The sequence below is a fragment of the Netta rufina genome (assembly GCF_964035555.1).
Source record: "Netta rufina genome assembly, chromosome: 6".
In the NCBI taxonomy this organism is placed as follows: domain Eukaryota; kingdom Metazoa; phylum Chordata; class Aves; order Anseriformes; family Anatidae; genus Netta; species Netta rufina.
In genome coordinates this window covers 4,392,416-4,417,548 of record NC_140129.1, presented here as the reverse complement: position 1 = coordinate 4,417,548, position 25,133 = coordinate 4,392,416, and the positions used below count along the sequence as shown (strand labels likewise).

At 46.3% G+C, this 25,133-nt stretch overlaps 1 protein-coding gene across 1 annotated transcript in view; it reads right to left on the bottom strand.

The window, feature by feature from the left end:
- Nucleotides 1–2,310: 2,310 nt before the first annotated feature.
- The window catches only part of TMEFF2 (transmembrane protein with EGF like and two follistatin like domains 2), a gene marked incomplete at both ends in the record, with an annotated part of 111,520 nt that continues 88,697 nt past the window's right edge, over nucleotides 2,311–25,133 (bottom strand). The window contains 4 exons of the mRNA XM_084289396.1: nucleotides 2,311–2,407; nucleotides 2,813–2,899; nucleotides 7,475–7,633; nucleotides 8,728–8,851. Coding sequence (XP_084145522.1) covers nucleotides 2,311–2,407; nucleotides 2,813–2,899; nucleotides 7,475–7,633; nucleotides 8,728–8,851 — 467 coding nt within the window. The remainder of the gene's footprint in view (nucleotides 2,408–2,812; nucleotides 2,900–7,474; nucleotides 7,634–8,727; nucleotides 8,852–25,133) is intronic.

The following is a 25,133-nucleotide window of genomic DNA, read 5'->3' as shown; positions in this document are numbered from 1 at the left end:
ATTTTTTCTCTTGCTTGCAGCTTAAGGAGCACCCCTGAAGCGGCTGACCCATGCACCTCCAGGTACACTCTGAATAATTCATCTTCCACACAGTGCACAGTGTCCTTTTTTTATTTTTTGGTGGTGGGGGTGATGCACTTAGTCCTACCCCAGGCCTGATACCCCTGACCTCGGCTGCCTTGCCCACAGGGATGCACCCATGCTCCCCAGTACAGCGGCTCAGGGACACGTGTGTGTCCTTACGATGATACCATCCCTTCAGGAAAGGAAAAAAGCAAACAAAACCCCAGGTCTCCAAATTCGTGACCCTCTCTGATCCAAGTTCTGCACATGCTTTGTGCAGAGATCTCCAATGCTTCCCGTACACCCCAAGACGCTGTTGCTGTCAGCCTGCACGCCCGCACCAGCATGCTGAGGGCTCCGTTTTGGAGGCACAAGGAGGTCTCTGATGCTCGGTGGGAGCCGTCCCCTGGGCATTACAAACAACATCACTTTCCTCCTTCTGCCCTGAAGTCTGCAGCAAGTACTTAAAACCAGTCTGGTTTTCAGAGGTGTGAAGGATTTGTGGCAGGCTCTGCAGCTGGGGAGGCAGCCAATAACACCTCTACAACGCGGGCTGCTCAGGGATTAGATGTGGCACTACGCGGTGAATGCAGGGCCAGTAACTTCAGCAAGGCTAGAGACGGTGTGGGACTCCTATTACTGTTTCTAGCTATGCTATGCTATTTTTGGATGGGCTAAGAATTGCTTTTTTTTTAAAGAAATACTTTTATTGCTATAGCTACGTGGCCGTGTGTGTGTGTTAACATTTGATTTTGCATTTCATGTAAGCGACCGAAACAAACAATCCAGAGCCGAGAGTCCCAGTGGGGGGGCTGACATTTGGATGCCGCTCAAAAATGTGAGTTTGTGACAAGGGCTGGCCTCCAACACCTCGCTCAGAAAAGCACAAGGCACGGGGGGAGGCTGCAGCGCAGCACTCCCGCCGGCCCAATCCTCAGCCCATCGCTGCGGCGCCTTCAGCTGGTGGAGGAAGCTGCAGAGGCGCAGCCTGATGCTGCCGAGGCACCGCGCTCCCCCGCCCATCAATCAGCACAGACCAGGTGCCGGGAAGCATCTCTTGCCAATCGCCTTTTATTACCTTCCAAAATTCAAGAAACCCGCAAAACAAGACAAAAACTGAGCCCGTGTGAACATCATGCAATGGAGTCACTTGGAAGCAGGCTGGGGTGGGATGGTGGGGAACCAAAAGCCATGTTGGGGTAGAAATACTGCTTCACCCACGTCTGAAGGCCAGACAGCGGGTGGGCTGTCACCGGTAGGGCTGGTGGCGACTGCTGTGAGTGACCAGGCTAATGCTGAAGGCAGGAGATGGAAACACACTCATGATCCATCACCCCGGGTAACCCCAGATCTGGTTGAGCCCCAGATGCAATTTCGTACATGGAGGTGACGGTGAAAAATACTCCTCATGTTTGTCATGAGCAGTTTGTGCCCAGGCAAATTCTCTTTGAGAAGGAGAAGCACAACGAGTAACGCTACAAGTTGCTTTGTTTTTTAGTTCGATTACGTTGCTCAGTGTGACCAGTGCTCCAGCAGGCAATCAGTGGCGTGGATGCGATCCAGCACGAGTGAAGAGCCCACTCTCTGCCCTTCAGTGTCACTCTGTCATCTTCAGAATTCATAGCACAAACTCGAGTAATATTAGCTTCCCAAAAGAAAGTGGTTTGGAGAGTTTCAGCTACCATGGAAATAACTTTGCATCTTGTCCATCATGTGGATGTGACAAAACGCATGCCCTTATTTTCCCGAGGTATAGCCAACATTTGAGTTCATTACATTTAATGGAGTAGGGTCACCCATAAAGTTATTCATAAGGTATTTTCTGAGTGGTTTTCACCTTCTCTTTGAAAAAAATAAATTATATCAGCATGTTCATGAGGTACAAATGGTGCTGGCATTTCAGCTGTTATTATGTTATTAACTTTTTTAACCTAATAATTTTCAATCAACAGTAGGAAGCAATTTTCACTCACTCCAGTGACCAGAGTTGGAGATGCTGCAGTGCATTCTCGCAGGGTTCACCTTGGCGGACACCTAATTCCCTCCCAAACTGAGACATTACCCCCGGCACTCCCATAAGCAGTTACCAAGAATTTCCATTTCCCCTTCAGTTAGGACTTAATTTAGAAGGCAAGGATTTCTCTAAGCTATGGGAGAGTAAAGATGGATGGTATGGGAGAAGGCAGCTGATGAAATGTAGTTGAGTCCGGATCTGAAATATTTTATCCCTCCTCAATGTAGGTTAAATTATTCTTCACCTTTCCCACATCCATAATTGTCGCTGATCTTGGACCAACTCAAAACCCTACTACTGAGTTCAGTAGACTCAAAATTGCCACTAGAACTGGAAAAAGAAAGAAAAGAAGATTTGTTAGTGTCCACGTACAATAGCCCAAGACTATACACAGCTATGAGATACAGCAAATTTAAGAAAGCCAATTTTTTTTTTCTCATCACTGAGTATTTATTATATATAACAAATACATGAAAAAGAAAAAACTATATTGTGTGATATAAATAGTTTATTTACATTACAGAAAAACATCAAGACAATGTATACTATTTCAAATATATCCATACATAATCAAATATAGCTGTAGTACATGTTCTCATTGGTGTAGATTACCACAAATGCAAGGCAACATGTGTAGATCTTGTCTTAATCTTTTGTCTATAATACTGTATTTTGTAGTCCAAGCTCTCTGCAGTTAGTTTTGCCATTGTGGAAACATGCGCTCTTTAAATTAACCTTGTCGATGCTCTCGTCGTGTTGTCTGAACTGTAGTGCCCTGTGTTTTGCTTCTGTCTGTGGATTCTGTTGCTCCTGGGACATTTCCTGGAAAAGAGAGCCGTAAGAGCACGCCGTTCGCAACAAGGCATCTCTGCACAGTGGACATGGGTGCTAAAAGAGGGACCTGCTGGCACGCCTCGGGTGTCCTCCTCGAGGCGACGGGATGTCGAGGGGACTGTGCCTCACCCCGTGTTGCCGGGGGACAAAACCACCAAGCCATAGACAAAAGCCTGGTAGGGGAAACTTTTTAAGATTCCTGCTCCTCGCTACAGCCCCTCCTGTGCTGTGGTGCTCAGCTGTAGTTGGGCAATGATTTAAAACAATGAGATTATTTTCAGCAAGGTGCTGTTGGACAATGTAGGAGGGTCTCATGCTCACCTGCCCGGCACCACAGGCCCAGAAAGTATTTACAAAGCGGATGCAGCAGTGGATGCTCCTGCTGACTGCCCTTCTGAAGAGCTGAGCATCTACGGTCACTGTCAGCTTCCAGGGAAAAGCTCCATGCTCGGGACATGAGTGAGCAGCACCTTTCCCCGCGGATGCTACACTCCTCACCCAGCAGCTGCACTGCACAGACAGCGCCTTATTTTCCTCTGGATGGCTGCAAAAGCAAAGCTCTTTTGCATTGGGACCAAACCTCATGGTGCTCCTCGGCAAGGGCATGTTTCAACCTTGCACCCAGAGCAGCGCTGGCTCCGGGGAATGCCTCCCTCCACGGAGAGGCTCCCTTAGACAGAGAGCGTGGGGATGTCCAGCCCCTGGTGACAGTCGCAGGAGGTGACAAGCGACGGAAAGCCAAAGGGTTACAGCCGAAACTGCCGGGCGAGCAGAACCGCAGCAGGGCGACACCAACACCCTCTAAGATGTTCGCACTCCTTGTGTTTGTGGGATCAGCAGGAAAATGGTGAGCTACAGAAACCCAGCCAGCAATGGGATCAGTCCCTCACGGGGGTGACCTAGCTGGGATTTTGCACAGGGTGAGGAACAAGCTCCTCCTGTCTCCTGCTGATGCTCAGCAGGAGTTACGCCCTCCTGGAGCGGCGCGGTGGGAAGCCCTGCAGCACCCCAGAGCACGCTGACACGGAGGAGAATCCCTCTGCACTGAGCTCACTTGCTTTTCTGTGCCACGAAGCTGCCTTCAGCAGCACCTTGTGAAGCCCTGCAGGTCACGCCGGGGGTGCCCAGCCCTTCTCAGTGCCATGCGAGCTCACGGCACTTGCCTTCAGCTCCGTGTCGAGTCACCCTCTAGCAGCAAACCGCCGTGAAAGTTTCAGTGACCCTTTCCAATCAAAAAGGCTCGGGCTATTTTTTTCCCCCGTTGAATGGAAATGATGCTATAGCTTCATGACTCCGACTGAAAGGCTAAGTAAGAGCAAGAGCATGAGGACTTATGAAGCATTTCCCATTGCTGAAACGCAATTATATAAGTGTCTAACGAAATATGGGTCAGATTGTCCTGACTTGTCGCACGTCTAAGCCAACGGGACCACCCCCTCGTGAGAAGCTGTATCGCTGTGTGCTACATTTTGCCTCTTTCCTTGCCTGGAAGCAGGAAAGCAGGCTGCTAGCATGACTACGGGGAAAATCAGCCGGCATTCCCACCGCTCGCAGAGGTTATGGCAGAGCCTTCATTATGCAAGCAACGCAGACTTGGGCTGGTTTGTGATTTCACCACGAGCTCGTTGGTCACTGCCTGCTCCCCAAAAGGCTGCCAACCCTCCCTGAGCGAGCCGAGGAGCCGTCGGTAGCAGGCGCTGGGCTGATTCCTTCAGCCCCACACCCCGTGCGTGCTGACAGCCTCCCGGCCCCGATGTCCCCAGGCGGCCTCTCCGGGTGCCCAGGGCTCCCTCCCACGGCCCCATGATGAGGATCTGAACCAGGTCTGCCCCAGCCAAGCAAAGCGGGGCTGGGCAAAAAGCCTTTGGTGGCAGTTTCAGCCGCCAAAAGTGCTTCCCCAAAATCTGACGGTACCTACATGGTCACTCAGTCTGAGGTTAAGAGAGATCGATGCAAACATAGCGATTACTCCAATTAAGGCCATGAGAAAGCATCTCTTACCCCAAATACCCGTGTTTTCCTTGCGTAATACGCGATGGCACCGATCGATGGAAGCAAAGACGTGCTCTGGAAAGGCACCAGGGCCAGGTTCTGACAGCACATTGCTTAAATGCAATGCTGCTGGACTTACAAGGATGCTGTGTCTGGGTTTCTTAAGAAGGGTGCTGGCATTCAACCAGCCTTTCAGAGGTAATAACCACTTACTAAAAACCGAGTGACAGCTTTTCCTCAGCCGTAACTTTTACCAGAAGACCTCTGTGGGCTCCCTTCCGACCCCGGCAGTCACAGCGGTGTGAACGAGGCACCAGAGCTGGGGCTGCCCACCCGCCCTCCGCCCAGGCTTGCTCCCAAGCGCGAGCTCCTCGCCGCGCGACTCACAGCGGGTGAAACGCGTCGCCCATTCATTTTTAATCAAGTTATTCCTTCACATAAATAAGCTGCTGTGACTAAACGTTAGGGAAGCACTAAAAAATGCAAAGCCGTAAAGAAAACTGCTGAGAACCGTTATGACACCAGGCTGTACCTACGCTGTTCACCATCCTCCTCCTTTCTGTCGCTGCCTGCCCTTTGCCTTGTCTCTACGCTCAAAGTCCTCTGGCGCAGGGCCTGTGCCGCACTGCTCCATCACTCTCCCCCTGCACCTCTTGCTCTCTGGTCCCCTATTCCTGCACCTCAGAGCCTTCATTCTGCTGGCACTAGTGATGAGCAGCCAGGGGGCCAAGCTCCTCAAGGAGCAGAGCCCCTGAAGCCCAAATCAGGGCCTTCCAGCACTGGTGGCCGCCACCCGTATGTGCACCATCGTACAGGTAAGATTTTAGTTGGTAAGATTTTACCAACAGCTAGAAAATTTGCCGTGGTATTCTCATGCAGCTCGAGTGCAGGGCTTGGACACAGTGCACCGAGCTCTTTTGATAAATTAATTAGGTGAAGCTGCGCTGAAAAGAGCAGCAAAGGATGTGGCTGTACTGGCCTCTGACTGCGTGCAGTTTCGCTGCCTTCTCCCAGGAAGCTGTGAGGGTGGTTTTAGCATTTTCAAGAGTTCAGGGCAGGGAGTTCAAACCAGTGCAGGCAGGTTCTCTGAAGCAGATGACTTCAAAAACTCAATTACTTATGCATATGCTGCCACAACGCTCTCCTGTCACATGGATTTCTCTTAAGCCACTTAAGAGTACACTTTTGCAAATGTATCTCAAATCATTATGCCGGGCTGGAGAATGCTCTGCAGTAATTACACGCATTACAGAGAAAAGTCAAAAGATCACAAATTAACTTGGTTACGCAGTCTATGGGAAAAGGTAACGTCTATGTACGAAAACAGGGTGATAGGTAATTTGCATTGCAGTGCCAGATCACACAGCACAGCCTGTCTTCACTCTTCACTCTGAGGCACTTTGATTTACTGCATGAAGGTGCCACAACCACAGTCCCTCAAAAAAATGGCACCGAGCATTTTTTCCATTATCAGTTACTACACCACCTTCTTCCCACACAACCCGTTTGGTTGTTTGAATTACTTCTGCAAATACCCTCACAATATTATCCATTGCCTCTTCCAGCATCTAGCATTGGGTTGATGGCCTCAGCTTAGCCAAAAAGCAGCTTGGTTTCATCAGATGGTTTCATTTTATGCCTTTAGGCCAGAGAAGGATTTATGAATTTTTATTTTTTTTTTTGTCTTTTCCAGGAGGAAATGCTACACTTGTCTTCCAGCCAGGTAGTGCAACAGGTTATTAGAAATATATTAGAAATTTTATTTTCTACAGAGGTGTGATACCTGGCTTTTACTTTCTTGTCTTTTTTTTATAGAAATTTATTTCTAAAAGAGTGCTGTATCGGTGCTGCCAGCTGAGTGAATTTAACCTTGTGATTTCTGAGGGAAGCCTGAAAATGCCTGACGTTCAGAACTCACCCCCGACCCTCCCAGAGGCGATCAAAGTTCAGAGGGAAAGCACACGTGGAGGGACCGTGTTTATCCCTCCCTTCTGAGCCACCTTGGGGCTGTTGTTTCCATTCAAATAAACCCTTCCTCCTCATTAAAAAATAATTTAACACGTGGTTTGGTGTGCCACCATCTAGTTTAGACCTTAAACATGTGCAGTACCTTTGAACATGTATACAAGCCTAATGAAATCATTTAATCAATGGGATTGCAAACAGGCTTTAAAGTTTGTATGCTTTGCCTGATTAGGACTAAGGGAATGGGCCCTTGAGGAAACCAGATGGAGATATGATTGGTTTTATTAAGTGTTGATCCAGCTGCCGTGTTTATATCCCCCTTATTTCTATGAACAATATTTGTCCAAGCATCTGAATACAAAATAGGAACTTTCATTTGCTGTAGGCACCATCGCCACCTAAGTTTGATTAAAAAAGGAAGTAAAAATGCAGTCTTAACAATAAAGGAGCTCTGGCTGGTGGGACCAGGCGATATCACCTGTTGCTGGTGAACTGAATGGTATTTGTTATCACAAGTGTCACTGCAGAAATCTGTACAATCAGCGCATAAAGCAGGAAAAAAATGTCCTTTTTTTTTTTCTATTGCAAAGTATCAGAGATACTGACCTTGTAATACAGAGGACTACAACACAGATGATAGCAATCTGGATAGTTCCAATCACAGCTGCTATTAAGACATACTGAAATCGTACTGGACCTGGAACCACATATAAAACGCTGTAGTCCTTTTTTTCACAGTGTTGTCCAGTATAGCCGGCATCGCACCTGAAACGAAAAATACTTCTTCCAGTTACACCTGCTGATTTTGAACAACTCTGAAACAAAGTCTATCTAAAACATCAATCAATAACCAGTGGCTTAAGCACAAGCTTATGCATTTTCTTTTTGCAGGGTGGGTCCTCAGCAAGAGCACTGGTGCCACCTTGGATGTCTCATAGGGAAGGCTCCAAGTCCTGTGCCACTGAGGTTTGTGAGTGCGAACCACAGAGGCTGTGCTGGGAGGTGCCCAAAGGACCAGGACTCATCTAGCACTGCGTGGAAGCACTCGCACATCAGAAAAAGAATCCATTTAGTACCTCGCACAACATATTTTAGATTTCTCCCTTTCTTTGGGGAGGTGGGGGAGGGCTGAAAGCCATCTCGTTGTGGCTCCTTATGCAGATTACCCCTAAGGAGGTGATAAGCAATCATCCAAGCTCCATATGAAATGTGATTAGATGTTCCTGCAAGTGGATACATCATTTACATTTTGTCTGGCTGCTATAAAAAACCCCGTGGTGATGCTGCAACCATCCACCCCAGCGCCGCCCGCTGCGCTGCTCACCGGTTCCCATCCCGCGGCCCTGCACCCCCCCTCTGTGATTCTGGGGAACAGGCAGCAGCTTTCCCCTTCAGCTCTGTTTCCACTAAAAAGCCCATGCAGGAAGAAGCAAAAGTTGGTCAACAGCAGCAGCAGCCACGGTGCTTTCACCACTCCTCCTCCTCCCGCCCTGACGTCCTCCAAAGCCACCTCCCAGCCTGGGGGACCTCCTTAACCCCATCTTGCTGCCCCACCACACTGGGGGCACCCCTCTCCTTCAGACCGAGGGTGGCTGCCTGTGCACTTTGTGCTTTTTCAGAAATATTTCAAGACACCTGGAGGTTATAGAGTGTTTTTACAATCAACTAACACTGTGCATAACTCAATACCTCTTTGCCACATAGAGCAGGGACTTTGCTGAATAATTAAATCCTAATCCATTTTGCAGCACAAAGGGCCGAGGCTACCATCATTTTCCATAGTTTATCTAGAGTAAGTATTTTTGTAAGTTGGTATTTCTGTGTGTGTGGCTTTCCCTCCTCAGCAGGACAAGGGTTACCTGCAGGACGGCTCCAGCATGTTAGTGGAGTGCTCACACTTGCCGTGCATGCAGAAGCCGTTGTAATGCTCTGGACAGGGGATGTAGATCCCTCGTGCACTTTCTTCCAGTTTATTTGCATTCTCTGTGAACAGAGGTGAAGGCAACGTTAACCTGACAGCACAGGGCAAGGTGAAGAACACAACGCATGAAAGAGAGGAAAATCAAAAGGAGGAGACGCGGAAGATGTTGTTTATGTGAAACAAGACAAGGTTTGGCATCTTGAAACAGGTGCTCAGGCAGGAGAAAAATAAACTGATGCAGACGCAAAGCTTTGCAGGGCTTTCTGTCATTCTTCTGCATAGCTAATTCCTGTTGAGTTACAGCAAATGAGACGCCGGAAAAACAAAATTTGACTATTCCCATACTGATTACAGAGCTGCACATGAAAGATGCTCAATCATTTCTATTACCCTCTACAGATTGCCCCCTCACCCCCAGGCAAGGCTTGTTTTGGCTTGAAATATAATCTAGGATGCACTCCTCTTCTATTTGGGAGAAGTCATAATCACAATATTTCACAGTTACCAGAAACAAATTTTTCCGTGTAACCAGTGCTTATCGTATCTCAAACAATAACAATCCTTTTCCTGTGATAGCGTCATCTAGATATGATTATTTTTTTTTTTTAAAAAAAGGAGAAAAACTTTGTGATGTCTAAGGAAATGCCACTTGCACACTAGTGAGCTGAGGCACTTGCACCCTCCCAACGAAGTCCCTGGGTGCTAAGGCCCAGCTGCAGTCCGTGCCGTGCTCCTCAGCCACTTGGCCGGCCACAGGCATGCCACAGCATCCTCCCATCTGTGGGAAGCGCGTGTGGCAGCTCCAAGACTCAGATCCTTTCCTGTTGCTGCTGTCCAAGGAGAGTTTTAAGAGCCTCTGACAACTTGCACTAATAAAGTAGGTGATGTTGTCCTTACGTTAAGACAGACAAGGACACACTCCCAGAAAACAGGAATGACAGGGCACCCTCTACATCCCTTTAGAGAGCACGAACTGCTTGTTCATCTCCAAGACTTTCAGGACATTTCAGGATCAAGCACAACATTCTCCTCTTTGGGAGAGATGAAAGAATAGGGTTGAAGGGATAGGAGGAAGCAATGCCAGACTTTATTTCACAGCCCTAGCTGTTTTCTCTCAACCTCCAGAAGAAATCTGCAGCAAACACAAAAGCACAGCCCACGAAGTCAGAAACCGAACCAAGAGTGCTGCATTTCCACCTTTTTTATTTAACAGAAGGGACTTGGTTCCTATGCTTCCATGAGACACGCCAGCCTGTGGGTCCCCAGGGAGGCACAAGCAGACACTGAGCTAGTAGCACTGGTCTCCAGGAGAACCCCCAAAAATGCTGATGTCCCAGGACTTGTTGGGCTCCATCCACATGCAGTGCCCCGTGCTGGACCTCTGCTATGGTCCACATTCAAGTATGTCTAAGGAAAGGTTGGACATGGTGCTTGGGTACATGGCTTAGTGGGTGGGATCAGCGGTAGGGTGATGGTTGGACCGGATATCTTGGAGGTCTTTTCCAACCTTAATGACTCTAGGATTCTGTCCTGGGAAGTGCAGAAAGAAGTAAGGGATCCTTACTAACCTGCATTTTTTTCTATTGCTTCTACTTGTTTCCTTCAAATCTTCCTCTGGTGGAAGTTTGCTTCCTTTCTGCAGAACAGGAGCGTGCTCTGCGTGTGCCTGTGTGTCGGGCTCCAGTCCTTCCCTCCTAGGGACCGCGACATCTGCGTGATGCCTGTGCATCGGCACCAGCCAGCGTCAGGATCCCTCCCTCAGATTAGCCAGCAGTGTTACTAAAACAGTCAGATACCATTTGGTTTCAGTTTTATAAAGGCATGCTCCAAGATGGTGAGGGAAATTGTTATTTTCGGGCCAGTCCGATCCGCCAGGACCTGAGAGGGGGGTGCAGATGCTCTCCACCGTGTGTAGGCCGGGAAAGAGAGGAGCGATTTTCCCTCTTCCCACAGTCGTGTGGGTAGAAACCGTGTCTTCCTTAAAAGGGTCTCTAGCACACTTTTAAGCAAATCTAGGATCCCACAGAACTTGTAATTACACCTACAGTGTAATGTTAGGATGGAAAAAAATGCTTTGCTGAATTAAAATGAAATGGCCTTAGGCCTTCCTAGCACTTGAACAAGAGACACATTTCACAACATATCACCTGGCTAGGAACAAACCACAAAATTCAGATATGGGTTGTCTGTAGACTCTTGCTTTGACTGCTGACTCTTCTAGAGCAGTTAGAAACTGAACATAAAGGCAGAGAGGGTGGAAAAGCTTATATTTTAGTTCAATCTGCCACTCAGTAATTCAGAAGGAGACCACAAGAAAGGTACCGTTTAGTTCAGACTAAGAAGTGCCCCTTCTCTTCGGGCACATTTTGAATTCCCCCCAAATCTTTCCCCAACCTCAAAACAGGTTATTTTTCTCGTTACACGGAACATCTTCTCAGACTCAAAACTGAGATCCAGACCCTGAGATGGGCTTTAGCAGTTCCCTCACACTGAACTGCCGGCTCTCGTTTCTGAGGGCGCCGGGCCCTGTTCAGTGACACAGCCATCGAGGAGGCAGCAGCTGTCATCAACACATCCCAGGGCCTACATGGGTGGTACCAACTGTGGGACAAGAACTGTAAATCATTTCTAAAAAGGGAGGCTATGAAGGAAAACATGCTTCAAGTATGAATGATGGAAGAACTCGACAAAGTTCAAGAAATGAAAACTAGGCATTAAGTCAAATAAATTACAATTCGCCCCCCCCTTATTATAATTTTGGATTAGTTATACATTCAGTGCTGGAGGCAATCCTCGTTAATCAGATCACAGCACCACCGAAGCCCCTCCACCACACCAGCCTCATGCCTACGAAGAGCAGAGCCTAACTATGATGCTGCCCACTTTCTGCCACGCACTCACCGAGCAATGCTACGGACCAAAGGCACAGCCACCCAGGCTGCAGGAATGCTAAATTCAGCAGCAACTCCTCAAGCATCAGGCTTGCGGCACTGTAATTGGAAACTATGTGCACCAGAAGGACGAATTCGTGTGTTTTTCTGATGGCCAGAATTTGAGACAGAAAGGTGCAAAGCCTAAAGATAAAATTGGACTGACTTGGCCCATCTTTCTTGTCTCCGGACAAATGTAATTCCTGCCACGATCCTCAAAATGCTTCTCGTCTTGATTTTAGAAAGAAGAACACCCTCACCCTCCAGATAACAGTATTCAGGAACTTTTTTCTTGGAGCATTTTCCTGACAGAAAATGCCAGTGTGATGAAACCAACATCTTTGCATTTCTGCAACATTTTTTTGCGTCTTTAGCCTAACATGACATTTCATATTGTGCGCATCTTTTGTTACTGTCAGAACATGACATGATAGCCTATCATATGAGATATACTAGTCAAAACAGATTATTTTTAAATGCATTGAGGCCAGATGCTACTTTGTGTAGACTGAAGCAGCTTATCATCTTGAGTATGAGAAGAGTCTCCTAGTTGAACATTGCTCTCCAACCTTTTTTTGTGGATGGCAGGGACATGCTGAGACGATGAGCTATTTTGCTGGGGTAGGAAATTGGGTCCTGGAAATTATCCGGTGTGACTGATCTTCATTCTCCTGATGGATTATCTTCTGAGAAGTTATACAAATTATTTAAAGCTATCTTGTCTAAATTCCTTAACATATGGGGCTGTTTCTCTCCTCTCCTTAAAAAAATAAAAAGAAAAAAAAAAGGAAGAATTGTTTCAAATATGCTTTGTATTATTTTAATGTCTGGTTTAACTATATGCCTTCCTTTCAAGGTTTTTGAAAACTGAATGTGCACCGTGAGGATTCTCAAGTAAGTCTCTCAGTGAAGGCTGAAAACCAAACCATGAAGCAGGCTGTCCAGCTGTGGGAGCTGACTTTGCAAGTGATGAAAACAAGGCAGCCAAACTACTCAAAAAGGCAGACGTGTGGAGCTTCTGTTACACCACTGAATGTTTGGAGCAGCTCCACTGACAAAGGAATAAATCCATTAGTGCCCTTGATGAGGATTACATGAAGTACTGCCTGAAGTGCACAGCAAATTCCTCCCAGGCGTAAGTCCCTGCAATCCACTTTGGAGAAAGTAGATAAAAATCTAGGCAAAAATAGGATTCTTATGTCCAACAATTGACTGCCAGGCACTTAACAATCAATTGTGCAGGGCTATTAATTCCGTTGTTCTTCACGTTTGAGTCAGGGAGACTTTCCATATGGCTTCAGGCAAGCAAAGTGGAGGGCCACAGCCTGTAAACTCTCACGTTAGCATTTACAAGGCTGTGGAGCTTATGGAAATAATAACTGATAACTATGATACAATATTGGCTCAAGTACAGCGTTAACACTTTGTGTGCAGTCATCACGGGACCCAGAGAGGTCCTGCAAATGCAAATATACACATATATTTTACCAAATAAAGGAGGAGATGGTAACTGATGTGCAGTGAAAAGTATTTTGACGCCTATCTCATTGGAGACAGTGGTTAAGGAGAATTGACTTAATAATTTAAATCTTTTAATACTGCTGAGGTCAGTCACATCGGCAGCCAAAAGCTCTCACTGATACTGAGGCGCTGACTCCTTATACATCACATTTTCAGAGGATTTATAAAGGGGGAAGGGATTCTTGGGTTAAATATACATCCTTAACCTTCTCAACCCCTTTTGGAAGTCTGTTCCCCCCTTCTACATCCTTGGCAGCTCTCCCAAAAGGACGCTGCCTAGAGCGTAGCACTGGAAACTTATTTAACAAAGCTCTTCTGATCTGTGTGAGAGACAATTCTTATCTGAAATCAAAATAAAGGTCCAGAGAGCGCTGCCCTGTGGCACATCAGCAGAGGATGCCCTGAGGTTTGTTGGAGTGACTGGCTGCGGGTGGGAGCCCGTATCCCGCGGCTGAGCCGAGGGACAGGTCACGCTGCTCATCTGCAGGCCTCGCAGAGTAAGCATCTGCTGCTCTTTTTGGGGAAAAGGGACTCGGCAACATTTGCAGTATCTGCTTCAATTCAAAGGTGCCGCTGTGAGATCAGGAGGAATGAAGTGAGAACGGTGTCCCGTCGGAAAGCGCAGAGCTGCTTTAGCAGGCTTTCTGCTACTTTCCCCTCTGCTATCATCCACCAGGAACTGAGGCCCCACAGCAACTTCAAGCAGTAAGGAGGAAGCCCTTCAACAGGCTTCCTCCATACCTGCAATGAAGACGTGTACTGAGAAATCCTGGTTCTGCCGTCCACCAGCACAGCCCTGCCTTGCAGTCGCAGCTGCTCCAACCTGACCTATTAATTATCCTGATCCAGTCTGTTCCTTTCGTCGAAAACCATGTGAGCACCTTGTTGCTCACCATCATGCGAACAGAGCATCTCCTTACACGGAAGAAAAGATGCTTGGGTAGGCGTTGGACTGGAAATTTCGGAGGAAGTGCTCGCTGCCACTTGAGAGGGGATTCACCAGCCCACTCTCCCTGCGAGCTGGTGGAGGTGAGACACCAAATGGCAGCGGAAAATGTCTGGCACCAGTATGCTGTAGCCCTAGGCTAAATACATCCTGCAGCCACCCAAGAACACATTTCAAGCTAATCTTTCCGCATAAAGCACACAAAAAAATACCATCCCCGTATTAGCTACTTCACCAAGAGGAAAAAAAAGAAATGGAACCTTATGAATTAAATTACATTCACTCCTTTTCTCAGGCAGAAAATAGGCTTGCTCAACACAGTAATTTATTAATTTTAAATGTCCCCATGCAAATGAGTTTCCTGGAATAAGCTAGCATCCACTTTCCTTTTTAAAAATAATCTAGTGCTTTTTACATTTGAGATGATGGTAAGATGTCCTGATACACATGGAAAAAAATACTGTGCTCCGTCTTTTGCAGCAGTGTATCACAATTATTCGACCTGCTGCCAATTAGTAATAGAAACTAATGAATTAAGACACTAATAATCACAGATGTTCAAATGGACAACAAAATACTTGAAGCCTGTGGGCAGATATCTATGTATATGTTAAAGCTATCTCGGGACTTTAGAAATTCACGAGTACTTTCACTGACGCCTGTGAATGTTTCCTTCCTTTTTTTTTTTTAACCTTCTTTTGTGTTTTTCTCTGGCCACAGCCCATCCATATTCACTGGCTGGGCACAGATGCCTCATCCTAGAGACTGCACAGACCCCCAGCACTTCAGGCTCTACCCACATGAGCAGCTGCTGTGCCGCAAGGCGCAGCGCAACCCCACACCAGCACGGCTGCACAAGCCCATGCGAACCTCCACCGCTCCCCCCTCTGGACAAGAACACCCTGCAGCATCAACCAGGCTAAAGGGGAAAAGAAAAAATGCCCTGTGGGCTAAGGCGCTTCTTCAAACCTCATGTCTCAGCGGTCAGGTGCTCACGCCAGACACACGTCCTCTCTGGAGCCACTGCTTCATTCAGGGACGCAATGACCAGGGTTTGACCTCTACCTCCCCACCACCACGTTTCATCCACTTACCCCTGTGGCTGCCCTGGGTAGAAACAGACTTGCAAAAATGCATCCACGCTTGGTTTGAGGCCGTCAAGAGATGACAACCTGAATGCCTCCTCCAGCAGCTCCCCAGAGCAGTGCATCACTGTGTTTTTGGGGCCGGGCTCAGCCTGGCTTTGGGGGCCTGCTTTCCACCACTGAACTGAGAAGGTCTTCGGCTCCCCATAAGGTCTGTGTGGGAGCTGTCCTCAAGGCACCTCCCCATGCTTTTGGGGACAAACCGGATTTTTTAAGATCGCCGCCGTAAGGGCACATCTCAGGGCCTGCCATCATTTCCGCGGATGTAATTTAACGACGCGAGGCCTTATTGGGGATGTATCAAAGCCCCGGGCAAAGGGGACCTGACAGTCTGCGCTTTCTTCTTTTGTTCCAGGATTGAATAAATCTGCGTTAACACCGTTCCTAGAATAGATTAAATCCTCCTTTGTGCTAACTCAGCTAATCTTTGGTTTCGGCATGATGTGCCCGTCACTCAGGTCCCCCCACAGGAGCCGCTTCCTCCCCATTTGGGAAGCAGCCAGGCAGCCAGATCTTGTAAAGGACTAAAGCAGCACTTTTTGTGCTTCCTGCCCCTCTGCCTCAGTGCACCTCCAGAAAAGGGATTCTCTGCACTGTGCATGCAACAGGGGCAGTACCCGGGCTCAGGACCCAGCCCTCTTGTCCCTGTCGTGCAGCACTTACCAACACCCAGGTCTCCTCCAGAGCAAACTCAGACAGCAGCTATTCCAACACGAAGCGGCAGAGCAACATTAGTTAACTTAGTTAAGTGGTGATTAAGGAACAAAACTCCTCGAAGCTGACCGAGTGGTGTCCCGCTGCTTCTGCTTTGTGTGCTACCATGCAATTTCTATATCAAAGCTGCCTTGCTAGTGCAGCACTGGAGAGCAGCTTATTTATATGTAGATGCAGCTATATGACATTTCCAAATGCCATACATTTGCATATGAAGGTTCCACATTTTTTTCCCCTTTGAGTAAACAGAGCCTGCTGCGACTCCAAAGCAATGCCTTCAGTAAAGTCGAGCTTTCTCAGAACCATCCTCCTGAAGAGGCCAAAAAGCCCTGAAACAACTCATTTTCAAAACTTGGCAGCCTTAGCTATCAATACAGCCTATGGGCAGGTCTGCTGCCTTACAGCTCTACCTTTGATAGCGAACAGGGAGCATGGAGAGCAGAACTGCAAGACCTCAAGATTTCCTATGAAACGGCTGAAGAAGATCTGCAATATAAATCAGGATTTGCAAATAGGCCTCAGACATCTGATAGAACTTGTGGCCGTCCTAAAAAAGGCGGTGGGACATGCTCATTACAGCTACGAAGACAGCATTGATTTTTGTTGCTGATCTTCCACTTCTGAACAAGAGCAGGAGATTGTTGCAAGAGCTGCTTGGGACCTCCAAAACTGCAAATATCAATGGAAAGCACAACCCTACATAACGCCACGAGAGCCAACTGGACATCACGTATTCAGCTTTCTCGTCAAAGAAAGATAAGGCTGGAGCAGATGGTACGTGGGCAAAGTTTCAACCTGAATACATTGCCTTCTGAAAAACAGCAGTGCTAGGGAGGCATCCCAGTTTTGGAGCACGAGGCAGCTGTACCTTACCTGCACATTCAAGAGCTGCTCCTCTGCTGCCCCATGTAGGATCACGGAGCTGGAAGAGCTTCCCACCAGGACTGTGTGTGTGGAGAGACCAGACTCTCATCGCCTCCACTTTGTGAACACTGCCACTGGGAGGAATAGCAGGATGTGGCACCTGGGAGTCACCAGAAAGTGTGGGAGTGCTGGTGGCACTTACAGCAGATTGTGGAGTAACCAGGAATCAGCTGGGACTCTCACTGCTGTCTCAGCTCAGCTCCATGGTGGCAAGAAGACAGCCCCCAAGTCCTCCCACCCTGCCAAGGTGAGGAGGAACCACCTCCTGAACTCAGCTTGCTGCTGGGTGACGACAACAGGAGCTTTCTGATTGTAACAACAGGCACAGCAGCCCCCAGAAGTCACCTTTAACCACGGCTGAAATCCTGTTCATCGTGGCTTTTAGAGTTTCACCCATCTGCCACTGTTGCTGAAGGACTTCACCTCCCTGACTGGCGGATAGCATCGATGTGACAAATGGGATGAAGGGCCAGAAAGCTGATAAATACTTTTGATACAACCCTAAAAATAGTGACGGGATATTTGTACCCTCCTGACACTTCTCCAGCAGTAGATGGATATGCACGAGCTGAGTTTTAAGACGGGTGTCAAGGATATTGATGTGTGGAGGGAGCTGGATCGTTCGGCCGGCTCCGCCACGGGGGACAGCTGCGTGACGGATGGTGCTTCCCTCACCCGGGAACGTGTGTGGGGAGGGGGCCGGGGGGCTGTGCCACTTGTGCCCATGCAGAAATAAAGGATTTTGGTTGCAATGGCAGCTTTGCCCACCGAGGAGGTGCGTTTTCCTCCACGGGGATGGTGGAAGGGGAGAGGCACGGTGCCGGCGCTCTCAGTGCCCGGCAGGACTTGGCTGGGTGGGCTGGCATGGGGCTCTTCGCAGCTGTGACTCCTGCATGGTCTGAAGGAGGATGTGGGAATTAAGCTGCCTATAGATGTATTTCATAAACATAACGGGGTTAAATATGCAGCCTGGCTAGGATGGAAGAAAACGATACATTGGGTAAGAGCTATAAACACCAATTTGGTGCGGATTTGTTGTGGGGGATTAATGAAAAGGAGCACTGTAGTGCCCTACGTGCCTTGCAACTGCAATCCTAAATTCACTTTAGGATTTCTGACCAACCACTGGAAATATGTAAGTCAAGCTTGCTTTTTTCTCTCCTTTCCAGGCCTTTCAATAATGTTTACTCCAAGGGCCACAGATTCACACATACCGTCCCAATGGCCTCAAGCTATTCCCTCTTTGGCACCCGGGAAGGTGGCTGGCAGGAATTTTCACATTGCTGCAACTGGTGACTCTTCCAATATTTAAGTACCATGTTGATGAAAATTGCTTTTAAGCAATTTAACTGTGGATTAACAAAGCACATTTTCATGTTTGCACGGAGATGTACTTATCATCTGTATTTACCTGATTATATTCATGGGAACACACACACATTATGTAACAAGATTCTGCATTTCCATCAATCCTCACCCCGTCTCTTCAGCGATGTGAGTGGCTTTTACTGGCAGAAAGATCGGGCAGACAATCAATGAAACAAAGCAGGAGCTTCATTTTCAGACACTGTTGCAAATAAAAGCACACCCTAATCCAATTACCAGGCTGTCCCCTAATTTCCAATAGGAACTCCAGGTCTGAATGGATTGTTTTCTGCTGAGATCAATGGATGGCATGAGGCAGTATTTGAAAAGGTCTCCGACTTATTTTTAGGCCTGCCAGCATGATGTTATAAGAGGTTAGCGTTTGGTTGCATGCTTCAAGCAAGCTCTAAAAATTACAGCTGAGAGCGAGCATGAATGGCAAACCTGCCAGAGAGGTCTGATGGCAGGCATGGAGACGGAAAGGTTAGCCCAGGTACGTGACAGACCGGACAAGCAACGTTATTTTAGCTGCAGGGCGTCTCCTTCAACCCTTTTGACAACCTGAAGCCCTATTCACAGCCCTATTTTTGCACTAACTTTATATTCCATTTTGACTCTTAAAGGCAATTTTTTCTTCTACTTTTTTTTCCGTTTTATTTTTTTCAGGGGGGTCTTATGTCTGTAAGGTGCTTCCAAGCCTCAGAGTGATACCCAAAAGCTCCCTTCCCTCCTTTTTGTTCTTTTCCAAGGTAGCATCTGTGCTTGTAAGAACATGGTTCCCTAGAGAATTAACCCAGGAAACTCAAGAAAGAGCTGTACATTTGTAAGAAAACAGGAGACTGAAGTAAAAATGCCCAGCTCCTGCTCATGGTCTTTTGAAGGCGTCTTGAACCACGTGCCTTGCAAATCCCTTGTGCAACCCTTGGTTATTTTAGTTACCAGAACGTGACCCTGAATGGCCCAAGACTATTCAAGAGAGATGATGTTGACTGATGTTGACTAACAAGCATGGTTTCAACCTAGCTTGTCACTGCTTTTGTTCAGATTATACAGAAAAGTAAATACATTTTATTGGCATGTTGCTCAGCTGTGATCATTCCTCTGCACTGAGCAAAGCACTGCACTTTTGGAAGGATGAATCCTGCTCAGTTTGCTGGCCTTGGTTTTATTCACCTGTCTCCCCTGAGGAATGAATCATAAAACTGATGGCAGTGGCCTACAACTTTGCTTTCTGTATCTGCCCAGTTAAAATCTTTTGCAACACCTGAGAGGATTGTTTTTTAGCAGACCGTGTGTTAGAAATTCCCACTCAGCAGTGAGGAGTTCAATATATTTCCTTTCCCATGCCTCAAGCTGGAAAGAAGCCGAATGGGAAAAAAAAAAAAAAAAGGGCAATTTCTGGAAATGGAAAATGTAATAAGAATGAAGATGGATGAAAAAAGGTCCAGAGAAATCAGGAAGCCACTTAAATTCAGTGGTCATTCTCCCACTAGCCTCAACGAGGCCCGGATTTTACCTCCTGCCTCTTTAAATCTTATCCCCTCTTCTAACCGTATTTTAAACCACACAGCTGACATCCTTCTGCCCAGCCAAGGCCCTGTAAATCACTGAAATACAGGGTAGAAAAAAAAAAAATCTGCAGTGCCAGATGTGTCTAAAAACAGTCAGAGTTCTCGTCGAGGCAAGCTGCAGAGGAAGATGTTTAGCATACATTATGCCTGACAAAACACTGATAGTTTATCAGTTTGGTATTATCGACCAACAGCAAGCCCTTCCATGGCTCCTTCATTTGCAGAGCACACAGGCAGGCTAGACTTATGCTACTTGATTTCAGAACGATATTTTTTACCTAATCCTTTCCCATCCCAGCTTGATGGAAGCATGCTTCCATTATTAAATGAAATCGTAAATGAAATACCCCGGGGAGGGGGTGTTTTTGTTGTACACCTGACACAGCTTTAAACCACAGATGAAAGAGGGAGATTAAAACCATAGGGAAGGTTTTAATTTTTTTTTTTCCCATCTAAAAAAATATTTTGCCGTTATGTAACGCTGTCTAAAATGGATAAGGCTGGTCAGAGCAGCAGCGGGCAAAGAAATGCATTTCAATTCAGCGCTGATAAAATTATGAAACGCGCCGCCACCGGTTACATAACAGCACATTTCGGGTGCAGCTGCTGCATTTGCAGGAGGGGAGCTTCACGCCACCCGAACACTGACGGGTACACGCTAAAATGACAGCCCGAGGCGGGGAGAAGTCACCTTGCTAAGCAGGTAGATGCTGCTTTTGAACCTCGGTTTATCACGGTGCTTCCTCCTGCTCGGCGGTACGGCTGTGTGCCTGGAAACTCCACAGCTGGGCTCCTCCCGAGTCCAGAGGAATGCTCCTTTGGCAAGAAGGAGTGGAGAAAGGGGAGCTGGCATTCAAATGCTGCATCTCCCACAGCCTTGCCTACTTCCTATAAGCACAATCTTTTTTTTCTTATGACACAACTTCTTGTCACTAGCGGGTTCAGTGTCTAATACACAAAATATTAGGAAACAGGAAAAGAACAGATACATTGCATTGCCTGGCCAATCAGCGCACCATGCGCGTTTTAGCAGGTATGTTCGATGAAAAAAGTGGAACCATTCAAAAGTGAAAGAAGCAAAGTGACAATAATATTTCCGTCTTTACTTTCTTCACAAAAATATACTAAGCTAGGCAAAAACTGCTACTTTTCTCCATATAGCCTATTTCTGAAGGTCTCCCAGTTCCTTCTTCTCTTCCCCAACCAAATTTCTTTTCATTTTGCCAGATGCATTTGTAATTCCCGTGTCTAGGCTAAACCCTTACTTATCTTTAGGTTTAGGTTACCATTTCAGGTGTCGAAATGAGCAAATTATCTCATGTTTGTATTGTAACTTGACATGATGATACTCCTTCTAAGAAAGATGTTTTAGTCAGTTCCGAGTAGCAACTTTCCTTAATATACAACTTATTTATTACAACTGTCATATACTTTCATCTCATGATATTTTGACATCTAACATTTCATAAAGAATGCCAAAATACCCATGAAACAAAATTCTGAAGAAATTCAGTTCCATGAATATTTCAAAATATTTTTTTACATTTCAGACTAGATCAAACACGAATATTTAAACGTTGATGTTTCCTGAAAATGGGTATTTCAGCAGCTCATTACAACTTTAACTCTCAAATCCTTGGGAAGAATTCCTAACAGCAGATTTTCAGAGACGAGGCCTGAAATAGAGCTGCCAAGAATAAAAATATACCACGGTACTCCTCGGTTCCCATTAACTAATTCAAATTAGTGTTGTGGATGGCAAACAGCTGCTGGGCACCATCTTGAGCAGCAGCCTTCAAGGACAGCTCTTGAGCTAATCAGAGCACATGGAGCCCAGAGGAAGGCCGAAACCGAGGGTGAGAGAAATTCCTCCCCAAATGCCGACAAAGCTGACACCGACTGGGTCTGGGCCCACTTGCAGTAAATCTAACCATGGGTCTGTGGAAGCGATTTTGTGGCTGGGCCCTTCCTGCACTGCTGGACGGCATTAACGCCGGTACTCCTGCCATCAGGGGCTGCACCTGGGGCTATCTTAGCTCAGCACTGGCAAAGACACAGTACTGACTCGGTGGCACAACGTGATTTAGTCAGATATGAACTAACCTTGTCCTTGATAACCCTAAGTCCTGCTGCAATGACAGCGCCCATGTGCTCCGAGGGGCCATGCATTATGGCAGGTATTCCAGGTGTTCAAGGCAGCTTTCTAGGGGGGTTGTAGACCATGCTGCTGATTCTTCATTTCCAAAACCCTCTGAAAACAAAGGCTGGAAAGAAACAGATCCTATGACTGGTTTTAAGTAGAGCATAACTGCATGAGTGACAACCATGTTGCTGTTTTTCTGAGGGTCCCCTCCCGCATTTGTTTTTTCTGTATATCCCTTGCCTGAGGTGATCCTATTTAGAAGGAAGGTGTCAGGTTAAGGACAGCTCAAGGAATCAGGCCTGCTTCAAGCGGTGTTGAGTTTTAGGGATCACAATTTCACGTGGAAGCAGCAAGGCCTCTTTTCTTTTTCCTGCAGGCTCTGCCTCCCTGGGAGTTCATTCATGCCTCTGACCAAAATATGGAGCAGAGGACGAAAGATAAGCAGGTTTGTATTTGCCCAGGAAGGTAGATTTCTATATTCCAAATACAACAAAACACTGAGAAATGATACCTGTTTATGGACTGGGACACAAATGGAAGAACCTGTAGGAATGCCTGTGTGAGCCCTGGTCTGCTCATCCCTATAGCACACACTGTTCTGTTTTTATCCATAACCTTTAACAAAGCAAAATGTTACAGAGGACTGGTTACACAATGGTGTAAGAAAATAACAACACATAAGGTACTCAGTCCTGAGGAAGCAAGAAGTGGGAGACAGTGCGTGGAGCAAAATTCACGAATCTTGAACAGTTTGGAAGTAAACTGATAGAAGAATATACAGTATTACCAACTCCACCCCTGCCCCCAAACCTTGATGAAGCTTGACAACTGAATTCATTTTCAGGACTTAAATATTTCAGGGAAGCTGGTAACAGCAGAATAGCCTAGTCCAACTTTAGGGTTTCAGGCTGCCCATGCCAGTCTTGGTGCTGCAAGGCGGTGTTTGCTTTTCCTGTTCATTCCCTGCAGACCAAATTCTTAGCCTGGACATAATGTATCTTCAGGTTACCGTGCTCGTGCCCAAATGAAATAGCTTTTATTATAAAGTTCATTCACAACATTACTGAATTTGTTTATTAGGGGTAAAAGCATAAACTGATTCGCAACTTCTGATTCACATTCATTAGTGACTAAATTAAGGGCTAAGCTTTAAAGGCACAAATGGAAATGCTCTTTTTTTCCCGAGCTACATAAGTCTCCATAAAGAGATGTCTAACAGTTCACCTGAGATCCAATGTAAGTTTTAATGCTAACAATTACAGGTTCCATGAGCATGACACCGGGAAATCGTAAGTAATGAAAAGGCACAATTTCTCTCATTATAAAACCACACGCACACAGAAAAACAAAAATCCAAAATAATGAGGCACATTTTACCAAGCTTACCGTATGCAATTCAAAGTTAAAGGATCTGAAGATAAATTTAAGACTTTTCTGTGTAAGAAAAGCACTCCATAGAACTACTGCTAGTCTTGGGATAGCCTAGGTGGTAATTCCCACACCTGCACAATCACATTAATGCCCCAGTTTTTCCTGTTTCAGAAGGAAAACATCTGGTCCACCCAATGACACAGAAAAATGCCGGAGTAGGACTTTCTGCACTGCACCTTTTGAAAACAAGGAGTTAAATGACAGAAAGAAGCAGCTGCAATTTTTCATTTAAAAAAAGCTTGCAGGACAAGTGAAGGTTCGGGGACCAAGCTGACATTGCTGGCTACTCAGACTTTAGTTCAGAAGTAGCTGACAGTGAGATTTATTAACCTACCCGGCAGACTCTATCTTTACATTTTTTATTTTCTTCTGGATATCACCAACAGTGGAGGAGCTGAAAGGCAGCAGAGGGGCTAGAGACCACGCCGCTATCTGAACATGATAATCTCTCTTTTGCCTTTGAAAACCACTCAAAGAGCTCCTGAATAGGAATAGTTTTCTTATGTGTTTTATAGTGCTACATAAATTAAACTAAGCTACACACGGTCATTATTTCTGAGTCAATGCCATACTGCTTTCTGTGAGCTTGATTTTGGAAGCCTCCAGATCCCAGCCAGAGAACTGAGACGTTTCCTCTGCTTTACTTCTTGGAAAACTTCTCTCTCAGGATTGCCTGGGTTGGGTAGACAAAAATGCCTTCTCTAGCTGACTCTATTAAGAAAGTATTTTTTTAAGTCAAGACCAGCTCTGTTCTTACATCATACTGAATTTATAAGCCCCAGGCTTCAGATGTTTGTAGACATTTACATTTCTGAACAATTGGACATCTTGAAGGCTATCCAGGCACATGGGGCAAGATACAGTTTTATCTCCTGGAGGGAAATGCCCTCATTGCTTTCCCCAGGTCGCAGACCAAAAATATCTGTAATGTATGGCCTGAAATCCAGTCTATATGGAGCTCTTTCACTGTTTTGAAGAGCTCATCTGTTGCCTTTTGTGGATTTTCACTGGCAATAAACCTTATGTGTGTTTTAATGAAATCTTGCACTTGTAAATGCAGCTAACAATCCCAGCTTTATGTTTTTAAGAAATGTATAAGTTGTATTATTCTTGTATTCACAAATGCCAGGCATGTGTGTGAATGCAGGTGGCAGCCACACCGAGGAAGCATTCCTGCTGCCACACAGCTGTCAAAATAGTAAAATATTTTTTTTCAATTTTTAAGCAATTCGATGGAAAAGCAGCAACATTTCCGAACTAATCTATTTGTTTAGTGTGACAACCTCTGACTTAGAGCCTGACTAAATTGAAAGCCAAGCAAATCTGCATACGCAAGGATGCAATTTTCCTAGCGCTTTTACAAAACTGAAGATGAGAAATGGTTTCTCTCTCTCTGTGATGGATGCACGGTGCTCAGCTCTATGTCTCACTTGCTAATTCCATTAAGAAGAAAGGAAAGTCTGGTTCACAAAGGCAGAGCAGAACTGCACAATAGTTTATATGCCATAGCTAAGCTCCGGGGCTCCATTATCCTTCACCAGTTTAATGTATGTCTGACAAAAATTAATTCGAAGGGGCAATGTCTAGTAGTTTACACTCAAAACAACCTACTTGGAAGGTTTTAGAATCTGGAGAAGGAATCCACCCTGAATTT